Raw genomic sequence first — 26,529 nt, 5'->3', positions numbered from 1 at the left:
GCTTGTCTGTTTGTCTCAATTTAAAAAAAACCTCTGGAGAAGCGTCTGCAGCTAAAAATACCTCCTGCCTCGCCAATCAGAGCGGCGAACAGATTGAACACTAAGATGGGATCGGACGGAACGTCCCATGGAGCCTGCTAACCATTTGCTTGGCACATAAACGGAGGTAATCTAAAAATGGAAAACAAAGCGTGTCACGAACAGGCTTTAAAGTTGTGCGTGCGATCGGCAGTTTAGGCGCAGATTTGTTTAATAATAAATTCCTCATGATGATGATATGATGATAAATTTCCACATTCAGAGGAAGCTGTGCAACATTTAATTTCCTACATATGGGAGAATCTGTACAGTCTCAACTGAACTTGTGCATATATCTTGTTTAATTTTCCACCAGTGTCCCCATATTTCTACATTTGCACTATCCCCGTGCTGTGGGATTAGTAAAGGCTCATTTTATCTTTCATCATAAATTCTTCATTCAAAGATCAGTCTGCATTTCTTCCTCTTTAGATGCAGAACGTGTTCTGCCCCGCATTTTCAGCTTCTCTCCTTTCCTGTGCAAAAATAATTTCAGAAGTTCAAAACAAGGCGAGTGCTTGCTTCAGAGGAAGTGACTCTCTTCTCTTACAGTGTCAATCTGTGACTTTTAAAAGTGTGTGTACAGTCACCGGTTCTGCTCTACTAAATTCATATTAATGCCGCGCTTAAATGTTAGTGCAAAAGCAGACGCATTTAGTGATTCAGCCTTTGGGAAAATATAGAAGTATGGACTGACTCATGTTGAACATTTTGATTAGGTCCTGAGTCACTCTGTTTCTGCCGGTGGGTATTTTCCATCATGTCAGCTTGCCCTAAAGGACAGTTTGGCCACCAGCAGGTCGGCCGTCACCTCCTCTGACAGACATTGAGGTGTGACAGGTGTTCGACCTGCTGCAGATGGACTGTCAGATGGACGACAACCACGTCACAGGAATTACAGCAAATCTGATGTAGCGCCGCCTCCGTACTTAGACACACACAACCCGGCACACTCTGACAGATTTGCACTGGAAATCAAAAGTTTTTCCGCACTTCATCTTCTTGCTCTTCTCTTCCTAAAGCTGTCCTTTTAAATGGAAATTGCAAGTCATGTAAACATCTCTGCCAAAATCACCAAATACTTAAATGCTTTCAGAGATGCTTGCTGGGCTGAATGCAGGAGGGAGGAGGAGCAGAGCAGGTGTGTCCTTTGCAAAAGAAATTTCTCTCCACTTGATGTCAGAGTAGCTTTCCAGGGAAATTCAGCGGTCAACAGATGCACACAGGGAGGAAGAGAACATTTTCTTATGTTGACTCTTGTTCGTTATACAAGCAAAGGGCAAAGGATCGTGATTTTTCTCATCTGATTTCAGTCAATCTGTTCCCCATCAGTCTGTGCTTTATTTACAGCATTCATTGCAAGTTCAGTTTTGTCATTTTTCTACCATTTTTAGATAGCAGTTTTTCTTTTGGGAGCTGACATTTACAGAATGACTTGTAAATGCCTTCTGGTGAAACATAATTCTTAATTGATAATAAAATTTGACCCTGTGTAATTCTATCCACATTGAAGGAACTGCAAAAAACACGTTGTTTTTTTTAACAATTCATTGAAATTTTTTTCTCTGCTTTAAGGAAAAATGAAAAATATGAAAACACAAGCCAATAAAGCTGAAAGCCTTTGCAATTCATTGCTGATTGCACATCCTGCAGATGCAGAGAAACACTTTCACGTCATTGGAGTTGTGTTTTTGTGCACTGCCAGTCTAGCATCGACTCTCCTCTTCGGTTCTGAGGAAATTTACGACTGTTTACTTCTTAAATAATCCACTAACTTCCTGTTCAAACGCTAGCTACTAATTTTGTGTGCGGAAAGTGCCATATGTTGTGTTTTTTACAGCTTTTGTGCTGCCTGCTGCTGCTGAAAACTATTGAGAGCAGCAAAAGTAAACCAGTTACTAAGTAAGCACCCCTTTCCATGATGCACATTGTAATTTGATGTATTGTTATTGTGAAAATATTAATTAGCTGCAGCTTTAAACAGTAAAGTGCAATTTTTTCAGCTTTGTTTCGTGCTGACCTGAAATCAGACTCATTAACATCCATGAGTACTTGCTTGTTTGGTCCTGTTACTAGCAAACGGTGCAGCACAATCTCATATGTTGGCCTGCCAAAGTGTCAGTATATGCACACATGCGGCACACCCTTAACATTAATAAATCAAAATAAAGGTTGAGACCTCCTGCAGATGTTGGTTGGAAATCTTTAAATTATTCCTCGTCATTTACGGGGGGGAAAAATCCAATTTTTCAGCTTCCAGACTCGGCTTTAAAACGCCCTCTTTGCTTCAAGGGACTTTGAGCATGAAGTTTGAAGTGAGGATGAGAAAGGGGGCAAAGAGGAAGATGCTTATTCGGATGAAAGCATGACTTGACATTAAAGAAGTGGGGAGCAGAAAAAAAACGAGCGATGGGAGATGAAGGAGAAGAAAAGCCTCGCAGCTCGAGGCTACTCTCCAACATCTCGCCCCGTGTTGGAACTGCTGCTGAAGATCACTTTTACAGAGCGGTTACATTCCCTCCTCCTGTCAGCCGTGCACTTATGCAAAGTTAGTCTATCATCCCCAGCCTGCCAGACGGGGAGAACACACAGCACGGAAAGTTATCACCAAACAGACAAAATCGGTCGTCTCAGCCTCGGGGAAGTTAAATCAAAAGCTGCAGTCAAACTCGCATTATTGTCCAAGTCGGTTCTGAGAATAGTCTTTTCTCAAGAAAGCTTTAGAAGTGTGTAGCGACGCAGAGGTGTGTGTATCCAACGGTGATGAAATCTGTGATTGATCAGGTCAAATACTTCATCAAAGCTCTCCCAGCTTATTTTCCTGGTGTAAATTTAGATCTTTGACAGCCATTACACAGAGGATTATGTGCTTGTTATCCATCGCCGTGGCCTCACCGAGCGGCACCGGGCCAATAATCAATGTGGCAAAGCAGGAGAAGACAGACTTTACATATCAATCTGTCTGCTGGCCTGTCAGGTCCGGCCGCTACGTGAGATGTAACTGTCTGGAGGGATTCTGGCTGTGAGACAGAAGCCAAACATGAGGCTTTGATCGAATGTTTTTCTTCCCCAGGTGTTTTAAAGAGGTGAAAAAAGGCCAAAGAGTGATGTTTTCAGCTGGATAAGGCAACTCAGCCCCTAATGCAGTTGATTATTCACTTCTTCTCAAGGCTGCTGATCAGAAACCTTGTAAAAAAAGATTGTTTTTGCATTATTCATGCCGCCTTTTGACCCGTCCTGTCTCCCATTGTGTCTTCTTCTTTTTTTTTTTAAATTTTGTTGAACAAACCAATAAGCGGCACTTTGTCGACACAGCATCTCATTTCGCTTCATTAGTGCAGAGCAGCAAAGAAAAACATGCAGATGAATCCTGTAGAACAGTACCGTGTGAAAGTTGCTGCTATAAAGCTCTTCTGCGGTTTCATTTAGATGCCATTTATGTAAATTTTCATGAATAACAATTAGAACGATCGCATAATCTCATGTGTGATCAAATATTTATATTCAGGGAGGTGTGTTGGGATGGAAAATGCTGCATTACTGTGATTATTTCCAGTGGGGACATGCTGCAGATTTCCTCATGCTCAGACTGATGCGGTGTGGTGAATTCAACTGTCAACCTAAAGCCCTCTTCACCTATTTTTGCAGCGACGTTGCGTTTCAATCCTGTTCACCGGTTGTGACAAGCATAGCGGGACATGCAGTTTCACGTTACTCTTCTTCATCAGCGAGCCGAGCAGTCAGTCAGTCAGGGGTCACGTAAGGACGAAGAGAAGAAAGAGGGAGAGACTAGGTGAGGGAGACGGAGATAGAGGAGAGGATATTTACGACTCAGACGGTGCCGAGGGTGAGCTGCATCCCAATGTCTGTTCCTTTTACTGCCTGGCTCAATAACTCTCAGGAGAGTAGGAATAAAGCCTGTGCAGAGATTTGCAGGTATCACTGGTCTTCCAGGTCTCCAGGTGTTTGCGCAACGTAAATAACAAAAAAAAAAGCCAAATATCATTCGTTCGGGAGGTTTTATGGGAGATGAAATTGGATATTGTGTTAGATGTCGTCTCAGAGTTGATCTCGGCATTATCTTCACTATATTGAAGTGTTTTGGAACTGATTCTGGATTTTTTTTTTTTTTTTCTCTCTCAGACCATCTCTTCTGTTTTAGTTGATATCCAATGCAAACACACTTTCTAGATAGACTTTGTTTCCAAGAGTTAGATGAAAAGATCAAAACACTCTCGCATCTATCTGTTAAACATGAATCCAAATCGATTGACCAATTAGCTTAGCTTAGTAGAAAACAGGAAAAAGTGCTGTCCAAAGGTGACAAATTCCACCTTAATGCGCCTCCAAAGCTTACTAACTAACACCCTGATTGTTTAGTCCTTAGAAGAAAGTCTAAAAAGATAAATTGGGATTTTGTGATGGATGGATGGATCATTCTCTTTGTGAAATTCTGGGTATGCAATTGCTCACGTTACATTTAGGAAAGTAAGGAAACCAATATACAAGAAAACTAAGGTGCAAAAACTGCTGGTATTTATGATAACATTGCAATATTGCTGGTATTTAGAATTTAAAAAATCTTAAGTACAGTGTAAAAGTAGAAAGAATAAGTATATGTTATGTCCTCAAGCATGCAGAAGAGGGTTTTTTTCAGTAGTGGTGACACTAACTAGCTCTAATTTGATTCTAGTGATAGTATTTTCACATCCTTATTAATATCTTTATTTGATGCTCTAAAAATTTGGGGAAAATCAGAGATGGTTGTGCAGAAATTCTACTTAAAATGTGACATTTTGAGATGGAATGCCCCATATTTAGATCGTTAACTTGCTCAATTCAACGTCCCCTCTCTGAGCATCTCTGGAGATCAATTTTTCATCACAGTCAGGCCTCAGAAAATTGACAGGATGGAGGTATTGGCTGAATTTGACAAAAAGCATATTGGATTAGGATCGCCAACTCTACCTTTACCCTGATATTTTGATGTAAAATCATATTGTCAGGTCAGGGTAAGCAACAATTTGTGCACAGAATCACAGTCACCACCAGTAAAGTGTCTCTTGCATGCTGAAATCCGTCCGGTCCAACAGAAACACTAATCAAATCCATCTACCGACAGCTCTTCTACATCAATCACTCGAAGCGCCGTCTTTTCAGTCCGCGGTGTCCTCTTTCCGGTGATATAACAAGTCTGTCTCTGACTCTTCCCAAGGGCTCTGTTACCTGCCTCACTCTCTGTACCAGGTGTGTGTTACACAGTGTCTGAACCTGTCACACCGTCTGGCCTTCCCTTGGTTTTAATGACTTCGCAGTGTGATGCAGCGCTGTCTGAGTCAGGCACCTTCTCTAGTGGTGTAAAAAGTGTTGACTCGACATGAGACCTGACTTATTTGAGACCTGGAGTCAGGTTGGATTTATGTGAACAAAATTAGAACTTCAGACTTAACTGCTGTGAGAATAGACTCCCTGAAGCCTTGAGATTGGGAGCAAACTTACCTCAAAATGAGAACTTGACATCGACTTGCCTGGAATTAGATTTGACATATTTCAGACATGCTTCCAACTTGAGATTTGAGACTTAACAGAACTTGTGCTTAGACTTGACTATGTGGAAAAACTCAAATGAAGACTTGACCGCCTATTTAACACTTAATAAGAACTTGGTTTGAGAGTTGGGACTTGACTTCTGTGAGATTTAAGTTATCCCAGAAGCTCTCTGATGACATGACTTTAGATTTGATATGACAAAGACTTAAATGAAACGATATGACTTGACTTGCATTTGACTTATGTGGGCCAGACATAACCCAAAGCATGGACTTAACTGCTGTGAAGCTTATGTGAGACTTGCAGCTTGAGACTTGGACTTGCTTGAATTTTAGTGCAACACAATGAGAACTTGAGACTTGACTCTTGTGAAACTTTGACTTCTGTGGAATTTAGACCAACAACATGTAGACTTGAGTTTTGTCCTAGACTTGATTTGCTCATGACTTGACGTCTGTGAGACTTGTCCACCTAAAACATGACACTCAAGTCAGATTTAAATCAGTCGAATAAGGATTAAAAGCTGTTGACATGGACCATCTGCTCTGAGATTTACCTAAAGACTTGGGCAGACATACTCAAGCAAAATTAGTATTTAGAATTGTTTTGGACTTCAATCATTCAAACCTGACCTACATGAGACTGGACTCGATATCAAGTCAGGTCAAAATCAAAAGAATCAGGACCTGGGGCGTCAGCTGAACTTAAATATTTATGAGACTCAACTTATTTACCTTGAGACTTAAATCACAAATGTAATGACTTGAACCCTAAGAAGGAATGAGACTTGATTGGCCCTGGACTTCAGACTTGAGAGTTGGCCTGGACTTGACATGATTACTTGAAGACTTGTGACTTCAGTAAACCTAAGTGTACAAAATGAGGGCTTGAGATTTGACTAGTGGGACTGGTTTCACTTGAGACTTGATTCACTTATACTGAGACTTTAAAGAATTGGCTTACTTGAGGCTTTGTTTCCTAAAGTTTCAACTTGAGACTTTAGACTTGGACACAGTTGTACATAAGTTGGCAAAATCAGTATCTGAGAAATGGTTTGTCCTGAACTTAAGACTTGAGATTTGATTTGGACTGGACTGTTTTGAGACACAGTTACTTAAAGACATGAGACTTGAAGTTTATGTTGCTAAAATTAAAACTTGTCACTTGATTTAGACTGTATTTCTGCAGGACTAGTCTCATTTAAGACTTGATTTACTTACTTTCTGACTTGGACACAAGTCAGACTTAAATCACAAAATAAAATAACTTGAACTTGATGGGACTTAGGAGAATTGACTTACTTGAGGCTGAATTCTCTAAAACTTTGATTTGAGACTTGGACACAATTTGCACATGGTCAACAAAATTCAGATTTAAGACTTGAAGAATGGACTGACATGATAACTATTCTCTAAAGTTTTGACTGGATACTTTATCTAAAAAAAAATTGGATCTGAGAGTTTAGACTTTGGCCTGACTTTGAGAAAGCACAAGTCAACATATTGAGGGCTTGAGACTCGACTTATAGGCCTGATCTCACTTGACAATTGTTTTCTTGAAGAATGGACTTGAGTTTCACATAACTCACAAAAAAGAAGACTTGAAACTGAACTTCATTTTAACTAACATGAGCCTTGACTGCCCAAAGCAAAAGAAAAAAACAACAACCTCAGTTTCTGACTTTTCATGACTTGGACTGACCTTAGAGAGAATCTGAACGTTGTCAGAGCTGAAACTCGACTTGAACTTGTTCCAGAAGGTTTTAAAACCGCTCTGAGGGGCACAGGAAAATCACTCTGTAAAACTTTCTGCCTGTAAATGGACTCCGGTACGGCTGTACAAATCGGCAGGAATTCTAGTTGGCCACCATTTATCTCTTTGTCTGTGTCTCACATGTGCTCACACACCCACAGATAAGGGCTCCGGCCACGATTCCTCTGATGAATTGCTTTAGTCATTGGTCCTGGCTCGGTGTGTGTGTGCTGAGTAATGAAGAGGCCGCCGATGCTGTTCCACTCCTCCTCACTCGCCCCTGAGCACAGGTGCTCTGCTCGTTCTGAGTGGGTGTTCTCCACTGAACGAGTTTCTAATTCATTCATCCTTGCGAGAGCTGAGGCAAGTTTCTTCATTGTTGATGTGAAGCGAGCGTGAAGCCGAGGTCCTGTGTTTTTGGCGTGCATGACAATGAGACATCAAATGAGCTCGAGAAACAAAAACAAAAATCTTGCAAGCATCTGCAGTAAAACAGCGGCGAAGACACAAAGTAGGTCTCTGCTTATGTGCAGTGCAGTGCTGCTTTATACATTAATGACTATTGACGGGTGCATCATCGTGTCCTGGTTTTCAGTACCGACATATACAGTATGTTTACTTCTTGAGCATGGCCAAGATGTGGATATAAACTGACAGCTTGCTCAGTGAGTGTATAAGGAATCTGAACTTATGGTATGAGCATAAAGCTGCAGGCAAATCTCCTACTGGAGTTATTTTTTCTTGACTGTAGATTACTTTGGAGCTTCTCTTTGTGCATAAAGCAGAGTTCAATCACATCTTGATAACCAGGAATCCCACTATAACAATTTTGCACATATAGCTTTTTAGTCCTAACTTAAAGGGATAGTTCAGTTTCTCTAAAGTGAGATTGTATGAGGTACTTATCCACAGTCAGTGTTTTACCTACAGTAGATCACAGAAGCAGACAGCATGACCTGCATAGAAGTCAAAAAGTGAACCACTGTAGAGCGGGTCAGCAGTAAAACCCATTTTAGTCACCTAACAAATGTACTCATCCAATGAAATCAATATCAATTCAAGAGTACGCTATATTTAGAGTATCTTCACCACTTAACCTTGCCATCAAATGGCAGTTTCAGTCAGGAAGCTGAGGCAGACTCAATCGAAAAAACTGTAATTTGATGGGAGTTCCTGCTCTGCTGTTGTGTGAACTTGGATCCGAACTAATATGTTAAAACAGCAGAAGTCACGGAACAGCACAAACTAACTGGGGGCAGAGCGGTGTTGTTTGAGGGGTAAAGTTACTTTTTGTGTCAAAGGAGTCTGGTGGCTTTGAAGACAGTGATATGAAAGCTTCAGTTGACTGCTTGAAATGGCTGACTGCCATCAAGGTAAAGCAGTAAAAAATATCCTAAATATAGAGTGCATCTAAGCCAAAACTTTTTATTTTCTTAGACTAAAATGCCTTTTGTTTCTGACCCTGTCCGCAGTTAAACACTGCTTTATAAAGGTAGTGGAGAATGGTCTGACAGTACCTCATTGTTGCTATATTGAGAACAATAGCCAGGGTTCTCACCAGGATGTTTTTTACAGCGTAACGGCAGGTCCTCCCGCACGCGCAATAGCCTTCATTAAATCTCGCGAGTGGCCGGCCCAGATGTCAGCCAATGAGCGTCACGCAGATGCGCCAAATGCTCGTGATTTAGGTCACTATTCACCATACATGGCATCACGGAAACAACCGAGACATGCTAATTGTAACCCCGAGATTGGAAGCGACTCTTAATTGTAGACAGGAACGGGTCAATCGACAGGAAAGTACGGCTGAGGTGGTGAGACATAAATTAACCTAGATAGGCACCCAGTCGATGAAAAAACCGCACATGGCGTTATCTGTAAAAATAACAACGCAGCGGCCCTAATCACAGCATAATCTTTTAAACTGACAGCGTAATGGCCCGTTACGCTGAAATGCGCTGGCGAGAACCCTGATAGCACTCTGGTTTATTTGTATTTCTTCAGACAAATCACAGTTGTCTTTGGTAGAATTCAGCCCAGGATGCAGTAACAGTGCCCCTCAAAATGGTAACCAGGGAATTGTTGTCGTGGGTTGCTCGCGTTGCCATTAAAATGCCTAATTCATCCAAATTAAAGCTGAAAAAAGTTTATTTCATGAGGGTTGCTAGCTCTGAGGTTGTTGCTGTTGTTTTTTCAGTAAAGTAGATTGTGAAAAATGGTAACATGGAGATATGGAGATTAAATGGGTATGAAATGTGCAGCAGAGATGACAGGCTTACACCTAAAGTCTACATCTGGTGAGTCACACTAGATTCTCCGAACTTTGTGTGAATCTGTTGTCCTATTTTGTAGATAAAACACTTGAGCAAATCATGCAGTTCCTCTTTAGTGATTCTGAGCTATCCCTTTAATACAGCTTGACTTGAGTTCTGTGTAGATGTTCTGTTTAGTAGCATAGCAGAAGTAGACTCACCATATAATTCTAACCGTATATAAAAAGCAACTTAAAGAAAAATTCCTACAGTGACCAAATTTGCTGATTTCCAAGTTGTTTTTAGTCGGGTTGCCTCTGTGTAACCTCCATATGTGGACAATTGCTCCTATTTTACTGTAGTAGTTGCACTAAATACGGCAATTTTTCTGCACAAGAGCACAGCCCATGTTTTTCTGAACAGGAAAACAGGCATCAATGTGCATAACCTGGTACTTATGTGAACTGATGGAAAAAAAAAATGAAGCTAAAGGCAGCAATCTACATGTGTAGAACCAGACTGCTTTAATTCTGTACTGAAACTGAATTTTAAGTTTATAGTCAGATTAGATTCACCAAAATATTAAATTAAATTGTCAAGCTTCTCCAACCCAGAAGGCAGCAAGATCTACTTCTCTGTAGTCGATCTTTATGCTCAATTGAATCCAAATAATGTCACAGCAACAGGGCAATTTTTTTTCAGGTCTTCAGTATTTGAAGAAATTGCGGTTTGTTTGTTTTTTTTTTTTTTTTTTTTAGGATAATATTGTGCAAATTTTGCCAATCACTTGCACGGTGCAGCAGTGTTTCCCGCTGTTATTTAACCATGTGACTGGCTGTGACAAGGCGAGTGATATGTCACTACTTTACAGTCAGAGTGAACGGCATGCTGGGACCCTAATGTTCTTTTAATGGCTGGCGTGTTGCTGTATTACAAGAAGGGCCTGGAGACAAATGGAAATGGGGAAACTGGAATGTGCTGATTGATAACCAGCACAGCCTCCATGGCACAGCGGCAGCAGCAGCAGCTCATCCCACCGGCTTAAACATCCAGGACCACAGCTGACAGCGCTCATGCATGTATGCACAGTGACTCAGCATCGTGGCTGCCTTCAGGGATGGAAAGACACCTGGAAAGCTGCTCCAAGCGCTCGCTTCTTGCATTTAATTTGGGCCTGTTGTTGCAGCCAATCAATACTTGTAATCATTCAGCTGCTCTGTTTGTATCCCGGCTGGACGATTAAGTCATCAGAGCTCCACGGGTCAGTGTTTGAGTCACTCCTGTGGTTTTTCCACAGAATTGTTCATACTTGCAATCCTGCAGTAAGACCTTGTAACCCCATGTTTTGCAAAGTCGCCAACATGGGGTTAACTCAACATGTACAAGAAACACATGGGCCGAGCAAGACTGCAGCCCCAGCGCTATCAGGGACTGTTTGCCGATTTCCATCAAAGGCTAAAACAACATCAAAGGGAAAATGGACGCCCTCTCCGCGGGCATGTCCCCTGGGTCGCTGTGGAAGGGCAGGGCTGAGGGAAGTTGGTTACTGCACAACTTAAAATGGAGCTAAACTCTCCGAGATCACCCCAAGCTGGAGCTTTGATGCGCTGAATTCTGCACCGGTGGTCGCAGATTTTTGCTCATCCAACCGCATCGTGATGCTACTGTAAGTCTGCTGTAAGACGCTGGAAGATGAAAGGAGGATTTTTCTGTTCAGACGTCACTACCTCACTTAGGTGCAGGTAGTTTGGCTGATTTTCTAGGGTGTGTATTGAAATGTGAAAATTGATTTTGTCAGAGGAATTTGTATTTTGTAGAATTTTAACCGTAATATTGAATTTAATCAGGTAAATTGAGAATTTGTGAGATAGCCATCAGTAAGGAGGTTTGAGGGACGCTACTGTCTACTTGCATGCTAGTTGTACAAGTGTTAGACATGAAATGAGGATGATACTCCTTTTGTATTTTTGTTTTGGATGGAGTAAGTAAGGTCAGTTTGTGCTTTATTTACCTCCTTACATCATCTCATTACTGCCTTTTAATGTGGGCCTTTACCATACAAGCTCAAATGACTGGATTTGCTACTGAATTAGGAAATCTAGTTTTATTCACTGTGCACCTGGAACATAACTTGTAAAACAATCTAATGTTGGACTCAGTCATTTCCTTTTGGGTAATTAAATTTTTTTCGTCCTATTTAACCTCCAGCTGCTCTTTTTTTAATAGATTTTTGTGTTTTCAAAACTTAAATGCACTAATTAATGTTCTTATTTTGCTAACTTTTAATATTTTAATGCTAGAGTTTATTTGTGAGCTGACATCTTTCATTCTCTTACTTGGCTACATTTTGAACGAGACATGCATACTTCAATGTACTCCGAGTTTAGAATAAGATTGATGATTAAGATGAGCTGAATTTTGGTTTTAAAGCTTTTATTTTGTTAATGCAAGTTAGTTTAGCATGCTTAAAACTTCCACTGGGGCTCTTCTTTTTGTTGTATTAATTTAACTTCTCATTTTCTTTTGTGGCAATTTGTTTTATTTACCTGTTTTTTTAATTAGGAAACCAGTTTCAACTCTGGCTAAACAACGTCCACATGCATGTTTTTGCTGCTTCTGTTTCCCCCTAGACAGCTGGGTTAGAACATTAATATTTAAACTTGTTCGGTTTGCAATGGCAGTGTTATTCCCCTACTGGAGAGTGTTTTGTATTTTGCCGCATATACCTGCCCACTTACTTCCAAGCCACAGCTTTCACACTTTACCTTTCTTTATTTTGCTTTCTCAGCCTGAAAGCTCATCCAGTTCCTCCCCAGGAGATAAAGCGTGAGAGCGTAGCATTGAAACTGGAGGGACATCAGTTGTGATTGGAGGTCTGGTTATCAGTTGACTGTGAGAGCACAACAGTGTGGTTCACACAGTCATCGTCGACTCCCACACTTCCCTTCCCTCCTCGTCTTCTCTTCTTGTTATGGAAAAGCTCTCAGGCTGCAGCCACTGTGGGCAAGCAGCCAGCCCGCTATCATGGCCCCTATACATAACCGCAGAATAGAGGGAAGTCCAAAATTAAAAGCATTGTTATCCCTGCGGCTGGTGGCCACAGAACAACGGAGTGACAGGTTTATTTCACTGTGCCGCTATGGGTGACCTTGTCTTTGGCCTCTGGTCTCCAGCCAAACTATGCAGGGACCGGGGGGCTTGTCAGCAGGACCGCAAACACAAAGCAAGCACAAAGTCCCGGAGATAAGCAGATTTCTTATTCTACCTACGGCGAGTGAGAATTTCCAAATCTCCTCGCTTTTTCCTTTTCTTTTTCTTTTTTTCCCTCCGTTCTGTTTGAGCCCCAAAATGTCCTTGTGAATGAATTTGAATATAATGTACCATTAGGGTTGCTATGGTGATGGCTGCCGTCTGTGTGCATGTCAGTTGCCATGCAACTTTTTTTTTTTCCCCCTCTCCAGTTAAAAGCTTGGTGACTGTGCAAAACTGCCACTGTAAAACTGTTATCTATCTGTTACTGTCAAATTAGTGTATTTTCATTTTTGCCTATTAAGCGGTAGAGGAGGGTTGTTTGTTTTGTCTATTTTTCTCCCAGTTTGGAACATTTATTTCCTTATGTGCTGCAGTTAGACGTCCATCTGTCCTCCTGGATGCAGATGGAGGTGCCTTCTTTTCACTTCCAAGCGAGAACACATGCTGCTGGTGAAGTTCTCCAGGTTTTATCAGGTGCTCAGATGAAAACATCCTATTGTTTTAGGTACAAATGATAGGGCAAAAACAAACGTGGGTGTGTAGTTTAACCCCTTGACACCTGAGTTTATTTACAATGAAAGTTTTAAAAAGCATTTGAGTGATTTTGCTTTCCAGCTGATGCTAAAATAAATGGAGACTGTTAATTTGTCTATTACACATAGAACAGATATATAATAATTAGGTCCCACTCCGACTGGTCCTACAAGAAACCAGTGCTTGCAAAAGGTTCTGAGGTATGTATTGAATATGCACAAACCGGCATTGGGGGAATGGATATGCTATCTTTGCTGCAGTCTAAATGAAAGTGGTATGTTGTGAATTTGCAACGATAGGCGTAAAAGGGTTAAGTTACAGATGTATGAGATTGGAGTCTTCTTTTTTGCCGTTACACTGCAGAGAGGTTGACAGATGTAGCTATGGAAGGCTAAACAGCAATTTTAATAAAGCACGTGCACTTTTATGCATTTACCAGATGTCAGCACCTGTTATTTCTGCTTAATTTCAGGCAGCCTTGCGTTATTTTTGCATCTTGGTAGTGCGATTGTGAAGTTGAAGGCTGCATCTTGTAGGAGTAACATTTATTCCGCCTCCTAAACATCCACCCAGCAGGAATCCCTCACCGGCTTCCCACCTGCGAGCAAGTCCGAGATGCCGGAATTGAATTCAAGTTTCCGTGTTGTTCAGCGTTGCGGCGACAAAACTGTCAACAGCTGCCGGTGTCCCCCGTCAGCCCGTGTGGTAGTTTTAGGCAGCGCCGCGACCCCGACTGTCATCCTGCATTATCTTTTACCTGCATGTGTGCACAGAGCTGAACTATAATTCAGCTCCTCAGCGGGAAGCCTGAAGAGCTCAATAGCGTTTTGACAAAAAAACCTCCTCTGCTCTGAGATAACAAGAATACATGAAACACTCCCGGGGTCGTCACCACCTCTTCCTCCCTCCTCGTCCACATAGCCACAGCTTCACCCCTGCAAATTAAGGAGCGTGTCTATGAGCCTGCGCTGGTCTGGCAGCACTGATGAGGCGTAATCACCGTAGAGAGGCTCAGCTGCTGCATCCCGCCATTGAGCTCATTAGACCAGGAACGTGACACCAAAAAACAAAAGGAGGGAAAGGGTGAAGCCACAGTGGTAAGGAGCTCTCACTGCAGCATTGTAGTGTTGCTATGAGTGGATGCGAGGATGGGTTTGAGTAGCTGGTGTCATTTCTTCAGATGTGAAACTGGAAAAACTCATTTTCTGCCACTACTGTATTCTCGCCGCCTCATCTTCTTTGCAATTATGCACACCACATTACAACTGAGCCTGCACAATTATAGTCAAAACTGTGCTACGAGTGGTGAAGCCAATTTTCTAAACGCATGGAAATAGAGGGAAATTGTGTGCATATGTCATCTGAAAGTGTTCGTTGATAGACTCTTTAGTCTATCAGGCTGGCGTGTTTTTCACCTTGCAAGTCTGTTTGCTGTGGTCGTGGTTTAAATTTGGTCCAGGAGGCGGCTGCTGTTGTGGGAACTGGAACAAAGGCAGCTTTGAGTTGGCGTGTGTCTGAATGGGAACAGATTTTGCGGGCACAATGGCGTCGCAAATGTGCAAAATGCAGTCCCAAAACTTTACAGGTGTGAAGGTGATGGAGAAACGAAAACCAAGTTTAATCATGGATGCTATTTTAAGTATCACTTTAGAAAAACTTAATGGAAAATTTCAAATAACTCTCGCAAGTTTGCTAAACAGTTTTGGGTTTAAAAAAAAAAGACTTCATGGCCATAATAGGAGGTAGAAGCACAGCATAAATTCTGATGTAGCCAACATTAAACTTGCATGACTGATCAGCTGTTTTTACTTCTTTTGTTGTCTTCACTTCCGGACAGCGTGAGACATGACAAATATCAGCTGATGTGACAGATTTATAACGGCTTTCCTGATTTCCAGAGCAATTCCTGAAGACTTCTCTTGATTTTTCACTCATAGATGACCAAAGTTTTGTTTGTGTCTTACTCGTCTTTGTGATTTTTTTTTTTTTTTTTTTTTTTTTTTAGCAGTGGACAAACAACTGGACTGCATTCCAAATCGCATACTCTTTCTTTTTTCTTACCTGCTGCGACTGTCCTTACAATCTACGTACCGATATGTGAACATCTTGCTTTACCTTCTTCATATATCTGTCGCGGTTTGTGGTCGTAAAGGAGTTCTCACCTGTCTCTTGGTGGCTCAAGCTTGTTTGCATTTGCACAAGGAACTAAAACAAATGTTAGGGTCAAGCCAATAGAATAGCTGTTCTTTTTCCAATTTGTCATCGGTGTCATTTGTCATTCATCGTGTCAGAAGTCAATTGAAATGTTCTGCCATGCTTTGAGTTGCAGTTGTACCTATGAAGTTCTACAGCTACCTATGTTCTCTTAATAACCCCTTTACAAAATTTTGTCTTTCTTGTTTAATATTACAATTTATTACATGTTTCATAGGACATTTTGAAGGTCAACTGATATATCAGTGGATGGATGTATTGGTTATGTATTGGCAGCATATATGTTGTCTGATTTACACTGAGATGACAACTTTTTTTTTTTTTTTTTTTTTTTTTCAGAATATGACACAGAAAAAGGGACTACGAGTAATTCAGAAATGGGTTCATCACATCGTTGGTCCAACAGAGCAGAGCCAACTCCATTGTTTAAAATTATCTTACAATAGTACTGTCTGCAGCACATGTAGCAGAGCAGATGGTGATGCGGAGTCAAGTTTTGTTTTATGATAAATTTTTCAACTAAACTGTGACATAAACAGCTGAAAAATAATAAAAAGTACTCCATTATTTTCTGTTTTAATCTAACAATAACACACTGTTGTTCAGAAGTTTGGAATCACTTAGAAATGTCTTTATTTTTGAAATAAAAGCAGAAATCCAGTCTAGACATTGTTAATGTGGTAAATGACTATTCTAGCTGGAAACGACGGATTTTTAATGGAATATCTCCATAGGGGTACAGAGGAACATTTTCATCAAACATCACTCCTCTGTTCTAATGCTACATTTTTTTTAGCTAATCACGTTCAAAGGCTCATTGATGATTAGAAAATTCTCATGCAGTTATGTTAGCACATGAATAAAAGTGAGTTTTCATAGAGAACATAAAGTTGTCTGTGTGACCCCAAACTTTTGAATGCTTGTGTATATAGAAACAATATCTTGCTCACTTTATCGTGTTCCTTAATATTGATGCCAGCCCCCAAAATCCAGTATTAGTTGTACTCTATCATATATTTTTTTATTAGCCACCTATTTAGTTAAGGCTAGCAAAACTTGATAGATAACGTCTAATGATGTAGCTGAAAGGAAAACCTATCCTGATTTGTATGACATTTAACCACATTTAATAAACCTTAAGGTACCTATTTAACACTTTTTTTCTCGTGTTTGTGCGTCCTCAGTTACTTCCATCCCTTTTCAGTCGACAATACTTTAAAAAAAAAATCATTAAATGGCCTCGGATTCAGATTTATAGCTCCACATATTATACAGGCATTAAAAGGTTGCCACAATGGCAGCAATATAAACAGGATGACTCAGAGGCGTTGTTGCCTCCTCTCAGTCCCCAGAGCGGGACTACATTTATGAGGAATAAAGCCTTATGAAAGGATCAGTACCCTGTGCTTTTGTTGTCTGTCGCTCTCGCCTCACACATCTCCCACAGAAACACTGGTTGCCTGCAACCAGAGCCCTCTTCTTGGGGGGTGCAAATCCAATTTCACGTGTCGCATTCACAGCAGATTATTCACGCAGGTGGAGTGAAGGGTCCTTAGGTGTATGTGTGTGTGTGTGTGTGTGTGTCCTCACCAACACTTCTTGAGACATATATGTTTATGTAGATTGTGTGGGCAAGTGTGTCGGCCAGGGGCATTTCCACAAAGGGAGGCACATTCATGCAACACACTTGTCCGGGGGTGAAAGGAGATGTGGTGTGTATGGCCTTTTATTTAACAGAAGGCCATCAGTGAGTCATTCTCCTAAAGAGCACCCTCGGGTACTTGTCTCGCTGACACACACACAGTGGCAGTCTCAGAACAAGGCTTACTGGTCAATATTTAATGCTCCATAATTGGTTTTACTGACCAGCACAGCCTGCAGGATGCCAATGCTGATTTGAGGCCGAACCGCTGAGGCTGACCACTGCTGCAGTCCTTCCTTGTCTTTTTTTATTGTGAATTGTTAGTTGTGTGTCTGCCGTGAGAGTTGTAACTGCTGTGTGGCAGTCATTACGAGGATTAAACTGCCAAGGTTAAGCTGGACAATCTTTTGCGCGATCCCTTCATCCTTTTCCGTGTCTATTCTCCTAAAACCTGCCCAGACATAATCGCAGTATATCACACTGATGCTTGACCATGACTTGAATGTAATTTTGATGTCTGAGCACTGAGTCTTTGTTTTTCTTGTGTCTACTAGAGAACCATGAGCACTGTGGAGGAGGAGCCGGACCACATGATACCATGAAGACAAGCCTGCAGGTCCTGCGCTGCCAGCTGCTGAGTGAGTAGACCCAGGAGGGGCAAGTGCATTAACAGTGGAGGTCTGGGTGTGAATACTGAGGACCTGCATACCAGTGGACATTTCATATGCAAAGAGAATGTAGACAGTTGATACCTTTGCTTGTTATGTAAAGGTGTGGGCTACACATGCTGAAGAAACATGTATAACAAAACAAACCCCAACTGTAATTCTTCAAGTGGCCACTAGAGGCTGGCTATAAAGGCAAATCAATCCCCATAGACTTCCATGTTAAAATGCCCAACACATTACATCAGACAGGCAATTTTACGGTCTGATACAAAAGCAGTTTTAGTCTCTATAGTTAATTGTCTCCTTTATACAACTTTACAGGGAAGGGAATTTTTATATAATTCATCTCAAATATTGTATTTAGGATTATAATTTTGCATAATTAAGGGTGTGGCCACTTTGACAAAAAAGTGGATGCCGGCATTTTTTGATTAGCCAGGAATTACGAAGACTTAGGCACTGCCGAAATGGTGACTGTAGGATTTCAGGAAACCGAGAAGAAACATCATGAAAGTTTTGTCTATCTTTATATAGTCTGTGGTCTGCAGTAGTACTTCAGGCTAATCAAGTGACCAACTGAAGAGTCTTTTTTTTTTTTTTCAACTGTTGGAAAGATGTTGATCAGTTGATGCAGCTTAATGCTTAGAATTGCCTCACAGAAGGTACATTTTAGTGTTTGTATGAAAAAACTAACAAGAATGCTCTGGACTTACAAAAGAAAGAGGTATGCAGAAGCAAAATCCTTTTTCAATTGAATTTTTCAAATGTTTAAAACTTGCATATTTCAGAGTCGCATATTTGCGCTTCAATGCAGTTCTGCTGAATAGAAATACCAGATTGATAAGCACGAGGAGTTTGTTTTTAACATATATTTATCCAGTGATGTGTTACAGCAAGTGTCTATACGCCACAGAATGAGAGTGGTGTTAATGAGGAAGGGGCAATCACTTTACTTCTCCCATCCTAAAATAAAGTAGATAAGTCATTGTGGGAACAGTCAGTGTACTGGTAATAGTAATAATAATAATAGGTGATGTCATGGAGGGCTTCTCTATATTTTTATAACAATATATCATGTGGCATTACAGCAATCAACCGTTTCGCAAGTTGAATATATTGGAGCTTTCAGTCAAAATCTGAGTTTCCAGGCTGTAATTATGACTTATATGTGGATGTGAATGGTATTTAAAAGTGTTGTTAGTTAGTAATTAATCACCAGAGTGCAAAGATTGTCATCATTCTGGTGTCAAAATCAGTCAGAAAAGTTTCAGTCAGACTGAAATCTGATGTAATTTGGAAATCAGGAAGATGTTTATCAAGGAGGAAACTCCTCTTATGGGAAAGTTTTAGCCCCAGAACTGCCATTTGCCAAAGGGTGTGCCTCATTCACTGTAGATAAAGATGGACAGATCCTTTGTGACACTACCCAAAGGTTTCCTGAAGAGCAGGTTTGACACTCAGCATGGTGGCTCCAGCTGTCACCATCTTGGCAGCGCCCGAGTCCTCCTAAATCCTGGTTAATCCAAAAATTGGCAAAGAGTTGAGGCATGAGTGGAGGTGAACTGGGCCACAGACTGTCCTATGTTGGCATCCACCTGTCACTCAAAGCTGTCAAGCATCTAATTATGCATAACTTGATGGTGAATTACTTGGGGAGTTATATATAAATTCAACCCCTGTATTGTTGTCATCAGTGACAGACTAAAGCTTTTCTTTGTACCAGGCTGTAAACATGTTATATTTCTGCTGTGATTTTGGGCATTTTAACATGGGGGCCTATGGAGGTTAACTCACTTTTGAAGCCAGCCTCAAGTGGCCATTTTAGGAACTACAGTTTTTTGCTCCTTGGCAGTGGCTTCATTTCCCGGCTCCAGAGTTGCTGCTTGATTTTTCCACTGTGTGCTTGCATAAGGATGCTTTTTCTAACTACAAATCTGCTGTCCTGTATGCACATGAATGTAAAAGCCTTCATTTATCGCTGGGGACCCTGTGAAATACCTTCAGAGAACCAGAGTTTGTGGACATCAGGTACTGTACATACAGTACTGCATCCCCTTGCCGTAGTTTGCGTCTGTGCTGCTTTAAATTCACAGAATAGGATCAAGGCTGTGGGAGTTGATGCACAAAGCTTTGGCAGGCAACCAGCACAGAATGTCACATGAATATGGAACACGGGGGTCAGACTGAGACCCACCGGGCTATGGGACAGTTAGCTAAACAGGCTGATCATATCTGGTATTCACCCCAAGCTCCACTTCGGGGCAGTGGAGCCAAAGGCTGTCTCTGACAAATCTGCCTCAATCCCTCAGAAGTGATAAACTCGGACTGGACTGCTGTGAGCTGAGGGCTATAAACTGTAGCAGAGGTGAAGCGAGGTCACACTGCAGCAGGGTAATCTAAAACAGGGAAGTTTGGGTCGGAGTTGTGGGCTAGCTTTGTATACTGTCTATAATGTGACCATATTTCAGAACCCCTTTTTTTGACAAGTAATATCTTTGAAACCTAAAACTCGCTATGCTTTCGTTCATTCAGTTCTTTGGACACATTGCGCTTCCATTATGTTTTTCTTTTTACAATGTGCAGAGCTGACCACCTGAGAGCTCTGTCTCTGTATCGGAACATTTCTTATTTCTCTCTTTGGATGAGCCATCTGCAGGAGACGGCTGTTCTTTAACATCTCCAGGCTGCGGGCAATAGAAGAGATGCTGCAGATAGAAAAGACAGGCGATCCTGCATCACAATAGCTGTCAGTGCTGGAAGTTTCTTTACCCAGGTTCCCCTCATTGCTTTGTTTTGTCGCTCTGTCTTCTGCCCTCTCTGTCCTCCAAGTAGAGCACCACTCTTTACTGTGGGCTTGCTGTACTGCCAGAATACCCCAGAAACAGCAGATGAGACTCACAATTTGTTTCTAGCATGTTATGTTTTGTCTGACAGCTCAGTGTTCAAAGCAAAGCCCAACAAGTAAGGCATTTGCTTTCAAATGTCTCCTCTTCAAAGGTGCAAATTGTGTTTTGAAGTCAGCTCCTTAAAAAATAGTAACTTGAAAGAAGTGCTGGTGTGATGTGTAAATGATTACACAAAGGCTGCAGTAATGGTACCAATCTGATGTTGTCTTGTCTTGTGTGTTTTTGAAATAATTAGTGGTCTTTTGAAAGCCACAAACACTTGTGGAAATGTTGAAATTCTCTGTGTCTGTGACTGCAATGGGGTTGTATAACTGCTGGCCTTCAGTTCAGTGTTCTCTTCAGATTCCAGACCAGTTCCTGTTTAGTGTTTCTCCTTCCGGTCAGATCCATTGGTGCTGTCACCGCTGCTGCAGCTAAATCATTATCCCAGTAAACAGCACAAGGACTCTTTGTTGTTCTTGTTTTCGCATTCTCCCTCGGCCCGATTCTCAGATAAACACGTCTCTGTTCAAAGCTGCTGTAACCTGACAAACAATTTGCGGAGCATTCAAACAGGAAGCCATTATCCTGTTACGAAAACTCTGCCTCTTATCTCTGGGCTCACATCTGTAGCTCCCTCCCTGCTCCGCCTCTCCGCCACTCCGCCACTCCGCCCATCCAGAACTCCTCCAGCTCGATCCCAGCGCTCCACAGGATGTGCCCTATCTGTCTGTTTCCCCTCCTGGGACAGACACTCTACCCAGAATGGCAGACGAACACACCCAGGAGCAAACCAAAGGAATTTGTCTGTTTGTGCTACTGTTAATATGACACTGTATTTATACACCCAGGGCACTTATGTGTCATTCCATCAGGATGAATTTCAGAGGAATCGGCCTTAACTTCGTCACTGGAGCACTGATGAATAAAAAAAGCTGATGGTCTTCTTGGCAAACCAATTGTTTATGAGGACAAATGTTGCTGCTGAAATGTCTTGACTTGCAAAATTCCAAGATGTTACACTTTTTTTTGTTTTGTTGCGTTGGTCCAGAAAAGAAAGAACAATTAACAGTTGTGGTACAGTTAAAGGTCTCAACCCCTTAAAATCAAAATGAAGACTTATTTTCTGACCTTGCTTGCAGAAAGGAATAACCTCCAGGGCTGAAAAATTACCTGAGGTGCCAAAAACTGCAGTTCCTCAAATGGCCACTTGAGACTGATGCCAAAATTGAGTAAATCCCCATAGACCCCCATGTTACAATGTTCAACTTTACAGCAAAAATAAATGTGTTTACAACCTGGTTAAAATGGTTATGGTCTCTTTAGCTAACTTACCCATTTGTGATGACTGTAAGAGAGGAAATTTTATAAAACTCTCACTCTTAAATTGTATGAGAGCGGTTTTTGGGCTTCCTATGCTGCAGTCACATTATTACTCACAAAGTTCTGCACTTCTATGGAAACCACACAACCATGGCCAAATGTAAAAAAAAAAAAAAAAAAAAAAGTATTTTGTGCAGTATAACACAGAATGACAAAAAAACACTGAAATTGTAATTTGAATTATTTGTTTATTTTAGAAAAAAATGAAAAACCTGGAATCAGGAAGTATTGCAAATACTGACAAAAAGTTACGCCGCATGCTGTAGATATTTTATTACTTGCATTTTTTCTTTTTCTATACTTGTCTAGTACCTACTCTGAGTAAACACAGCCTGCAGTTCAGCCAAATAGTCCCTAAAGTTTGGATCATGTGACTGTTTGTCGGTCAGTCAGGACTACTCGTTTGTGGCAAGTGAAAGAATTTTTTGTTTTTTATTGAATCTGCTTGCTACAGACAGTTTACGTTTGGGAAACTTTTGAGATTTTTTTGAAAGTGATTTTGAATAAATATATCCAAATAATATATTTTCTTATGCAGATGAGTAATTCAAGTACTGTCGCACATTGAAAATCTGATGGTTCCTTCGGTTTAGAAAGAATTTTTCAGCTGTGGTAAATTGTGAAATTTTTAGCATGCCTTTCAAACACACGCATTTTTTGCATTTGTATGGAACAAAATACACAGAAAAATGCAGCTATAAAAGACATTTACTGAGGAAAAAACATTTGGAATATGAATAATTTTAGACATTTCAGAGCTGAGTCTCTATGCAGTTCTGCTGAATAAGAATACCATGTTGCTTTTTTTAAACATTAATTTATCCAGTGGCATTTTACAGACAGCAGTTCTTTGTCTTTTCATTAGCATCTGCCTGCACTCACAGTTGTGCAGAGTCTGGATGCTGCAGAACGACAGTGGTGATAATGAGGGAGGGTCAAACTGTTTCCTTTTTCTTCCTCCATCCTAAAATGAAGTAAACGAACCAGTGGGAGCAGTCAGTAGTTGCTGTGCTAATAGTTAACAACCTAATGCAGGATTTAATTTCTGTTTATTACCATTAAATGACTCACAATGACCTGAGGCTTTCAGGGCCCCTGATGGTGTCGGGCCCCAGGACAGTTGCCTGCTTTGCTATTTTGGTTAATGACCAAATCAACTTTGCTTATTTAGTTAATGGCCAACTCTGCCTTTATGACTGCAGTAGTAGATGAAGTAGAGTTGGAAGTATCTGCAGCAGAAACATACATTGCTTTTTGTATGAATAGTAGTGGCATGAGTAGTAGTTCTACTGGAGGTATCAGCAGTGATTTTATAGTAGCAGTAGAAGAATGTGTTTTAGTAGTAGGACCAATTGACATGGATAGCAACAGAAGAAGAAGAAGCAGTAGTTCTTGGGTATCTTAGGTAATCTTGGATTCTTGCAAATATCTAATATGCCGCTTTTGTCAAACTTATTTTGGCTGATATCGCTACAATATATGCACGTTTTTCCAGCGGAATTGCAGAGCAAATCAGATCTCTCCTGTAGCTGAATTAACATTTTGTTATGCCTACTCTTATCATGTTTATCCAGACATAAAATAGATCAATGGAAAACATGCCAAAATTATACTTAAGTAACATGTTAAAACCACACTCTACATTTTAAACCTGACGGACATTTTCTACTTATCAGTGCTCATTTCACGATGCTTCTGATATTTTATTTTGAAGAACTTTCTTGGCCAGTAATGATGACAATGATGCTGATGTCAGTTGTAGCTGCAGTGGGATGAGAAGTTGTTGTGGACGTTGTAGCGCTAATGGCAATATTACCTGAAGTGGCAATCATAGAGGTAATAAAATTGACATTAGTTTGTGGAAATCACTTTTCAGATTCAGAAAACTATATTTGTCCCCAGGGGGCAATTAAGAGTCTTGGTTTGTGAATTCATGTCAAAATAAACAAATTCTATCAACTATAGTAAAGCAGTAAAGCATTACCATAACATTACTAACATTAGTGGTAGCATTAATATTAGTACCAGCAGAAGTATCATTGATGAAGATAGTTTGCAACTTGGAGCAACCACAATGTTGCCATTTATTTTTCTTATTTTTCTTTATGTGATTCTTTACTTTGTTGTTGGTTTTATCATTAGCAACTGTATTAGTAGTTCTGTTAGTGGTATTGATAAAAATGGAAGCACTCCTGGTACTCTTTAAGCACTAGTAAGTAGTGGTAACAGTAGTATCACAGTGGTCCTGTTGCTAGTGTTAATTGCTATAGAAGTGCAGTGGGTCCACTGGAGTCCGTCAGGGCCGATAGCTCGCTGTCCAGGCGTGATAATCCAATCTCACCAGCAGTTAGTCAGACAGCTCTCCGCTCAGCCTGCTGATAAAGGGCTTTGTCCGCCTGCAGCTGATGGATCTGATCTGTTTCTGCATCTCTCTCTGACAGCACGTCAAAGCTTTAAATTAAACGTCTTGGACTACCTTCGACAAAACTCCCCATTTAAGTCTTATGAATGCTTTGATTTCCGTCTGCCAGCCTTTATTCTGTGACAGACGGGTATGGATTCATTTTGTGTTAGGGGAGCAGAGCCGGGGTGTGTTTCTCTGTGCGGTGGTATGATGTGTTTTAGGCTCATTGGTATTCTGATGAACGCTGGAGATAAAGACTTTCTCCATTTGCCCCCAAAGGATTGGAGGGGGAATCCCATGGAGGTTTGTCTGCTACTGTGGAGTGGTTGTGATTAGCATAAACGAGGCTAAATATGATCCATGGGCTGGCCAGTTGGTGAAGAAGACGTCTGTAAATATCAGCTATGAGACTCCTAAACCAGCAGTTATACATGTTTACCCCATTAGATTATGAGGCATTATGGACATACAGTAATTCCATCAGTACGATTACATCCCAGTCAATTAGTTAACCCTTTAAGCTTCAGTCAATTCCAGCCGTTTTCAGTACAAAAAATCGCTAATATTCTATTTTTAAATAAAAAAAATTACGAAAAATACGGGGAATATTGGACGGGCATCGCGAGGTGCATTTCCTTGAAAGTGACCGATTCGGGGATTTTATACCGACTTCATGACATGTTTTGGACAAAACAGTTTACTGGCTTGTGTCATCTGGATGTAAAAGGTTGGATTATGGCCGTTTTTTGTGGAATCTTTTTTTTGTGTGTAATAATAAACCCGGAAATGTGAGTCGCACTGTGTGCGTTGAAGCCGTGTATAGAGAATGGATGGATGAATATTCGTTTTTGTCGGACAAATGTGTTTTTCTCACCCGCTGTGGTAATCACACCTGAAAGTGGTTTATACTGGCGGATTCATGAGAATCTAAGCTTTCCATCGGCGTATAGTGTTTGTATAATCGTGTTTGCAGCCGTCGGACATTCTTGAAATTCCTATGCAAATTAGTAGGTGTACCGCCGGCGGTACACTGAAGCTTAAGGGGTAATGGTTTAATCCAAAGGAATGTACAGTTGAAGGTCAACTAGAGGGCCTGTGTCTTGCTCAGGGGCATCTTCATACGGTTGTTAATGAACGGATACAGTGCTAATTATAAAAAAAACACCATAGTTTTTTGTTTTTTCTCTATAGGTGAGGTGCATCTAAAAAGGTTCTATACAGTCTAAAGACTAAAGCAGATGGACAAAAAGTATTAATAACTTTAGAAACAATGTCAGATACCTCAACATTTTCCGTCAGGGCCATGGTCATTATTTCTAGACACATGAAATAATGAGATAAGACAAAAAAAAATCAAGAGTTGCTGCATTTTTACTCACTGTGGGCACATTTTAAACTGTAATATAAAATCTTCACCTCTACACAAATAACAAAACAATGTCTAGAAGTAAAAAAAAAAAAAAAGTAAAAGTCAAGCTGAATGTCTTTGATTACATCCAATACTGGAAAAATATGATGATTCCATGTACTATAGATACATTACTACTTAAATTTTAAATTTATTTCCTGTCTGCTCCCTGTAAACACTGCCTGCAGTTCAGCCAAATGGAATCCTTGTCGAATGACTATTGGTCACAGTTGAGCAATGGGTTGTCGGTTGCAGAATTTGCAAGTTTTTTTCAGAATCTGTATATTTTTTGGGCAAAATTTCCTATAAGTCATGAGGAATAAAGTGATTTTGTGGCTTGTGAGTAGCTCAAAGGTGGCCAAAGAGCTGAAAATCCAACATTTCTTTCTCTTTAATGTTTGTGGTTCTGATCAATGCTGTAACTGTGCCTTCCAAACCCGCCGGTGTGTTTCAGGGTAAAGGTGAAAATACTCATACTTGCTTTAAAACATGTATTGAAAGACATCA

The 26,529-nt window shown here is 40.7% G+C and overlaps 1 protein-coding gene across 2 annotated transcripts in view; it reads left to right on the top strand.

Annotated features, from left to right (window-relative positions):
* Positions 1 to 26,529, top strand: part of tmem108 (transmembrane protein 108) — a 66,106-nt gene that overhangs the window by 19,309 nt on the left and 20,268 nt on the right. For both annotated transcript variants that reach the window (XM_022199377.2, XM_051940309.1), the window contains exon 2: positions 17,829 to 17,912. In XM_022199377.2, the coding sequence (XP_022055069.2) occupies positions 17,873 to 17,912 (40 nt within the window). In that variant the 5' untranslated portion in view covers positions 17,829 to 17,872. The remainder of the gene's footprint in view (positions 1 to 17,828; positions 17,913 to 26,529) is intronic.

The sequence above is a fragment of the Acanthochromis polyacanthus genome, chromosome 20 (assembly GCF_021347895.1).
Source record: "Acanthochromis polyacanthus isolate Apoly-LR-REF ecotype Palm Island chromosome 20, KAUST_Apoly_ChrSc, whole genome shotgun sequence".
Lineage (NCBI taxonomy): Eukaryota > Metazoa > Chordata > Actinopteri > Pomacentridae > Acanthochromis > Acanthochromis polyacanthus.
Note: the sequence above shows the minus strand (reverse complement) of the source record. Positions and strands in the feature narration are given on the sequence as shown.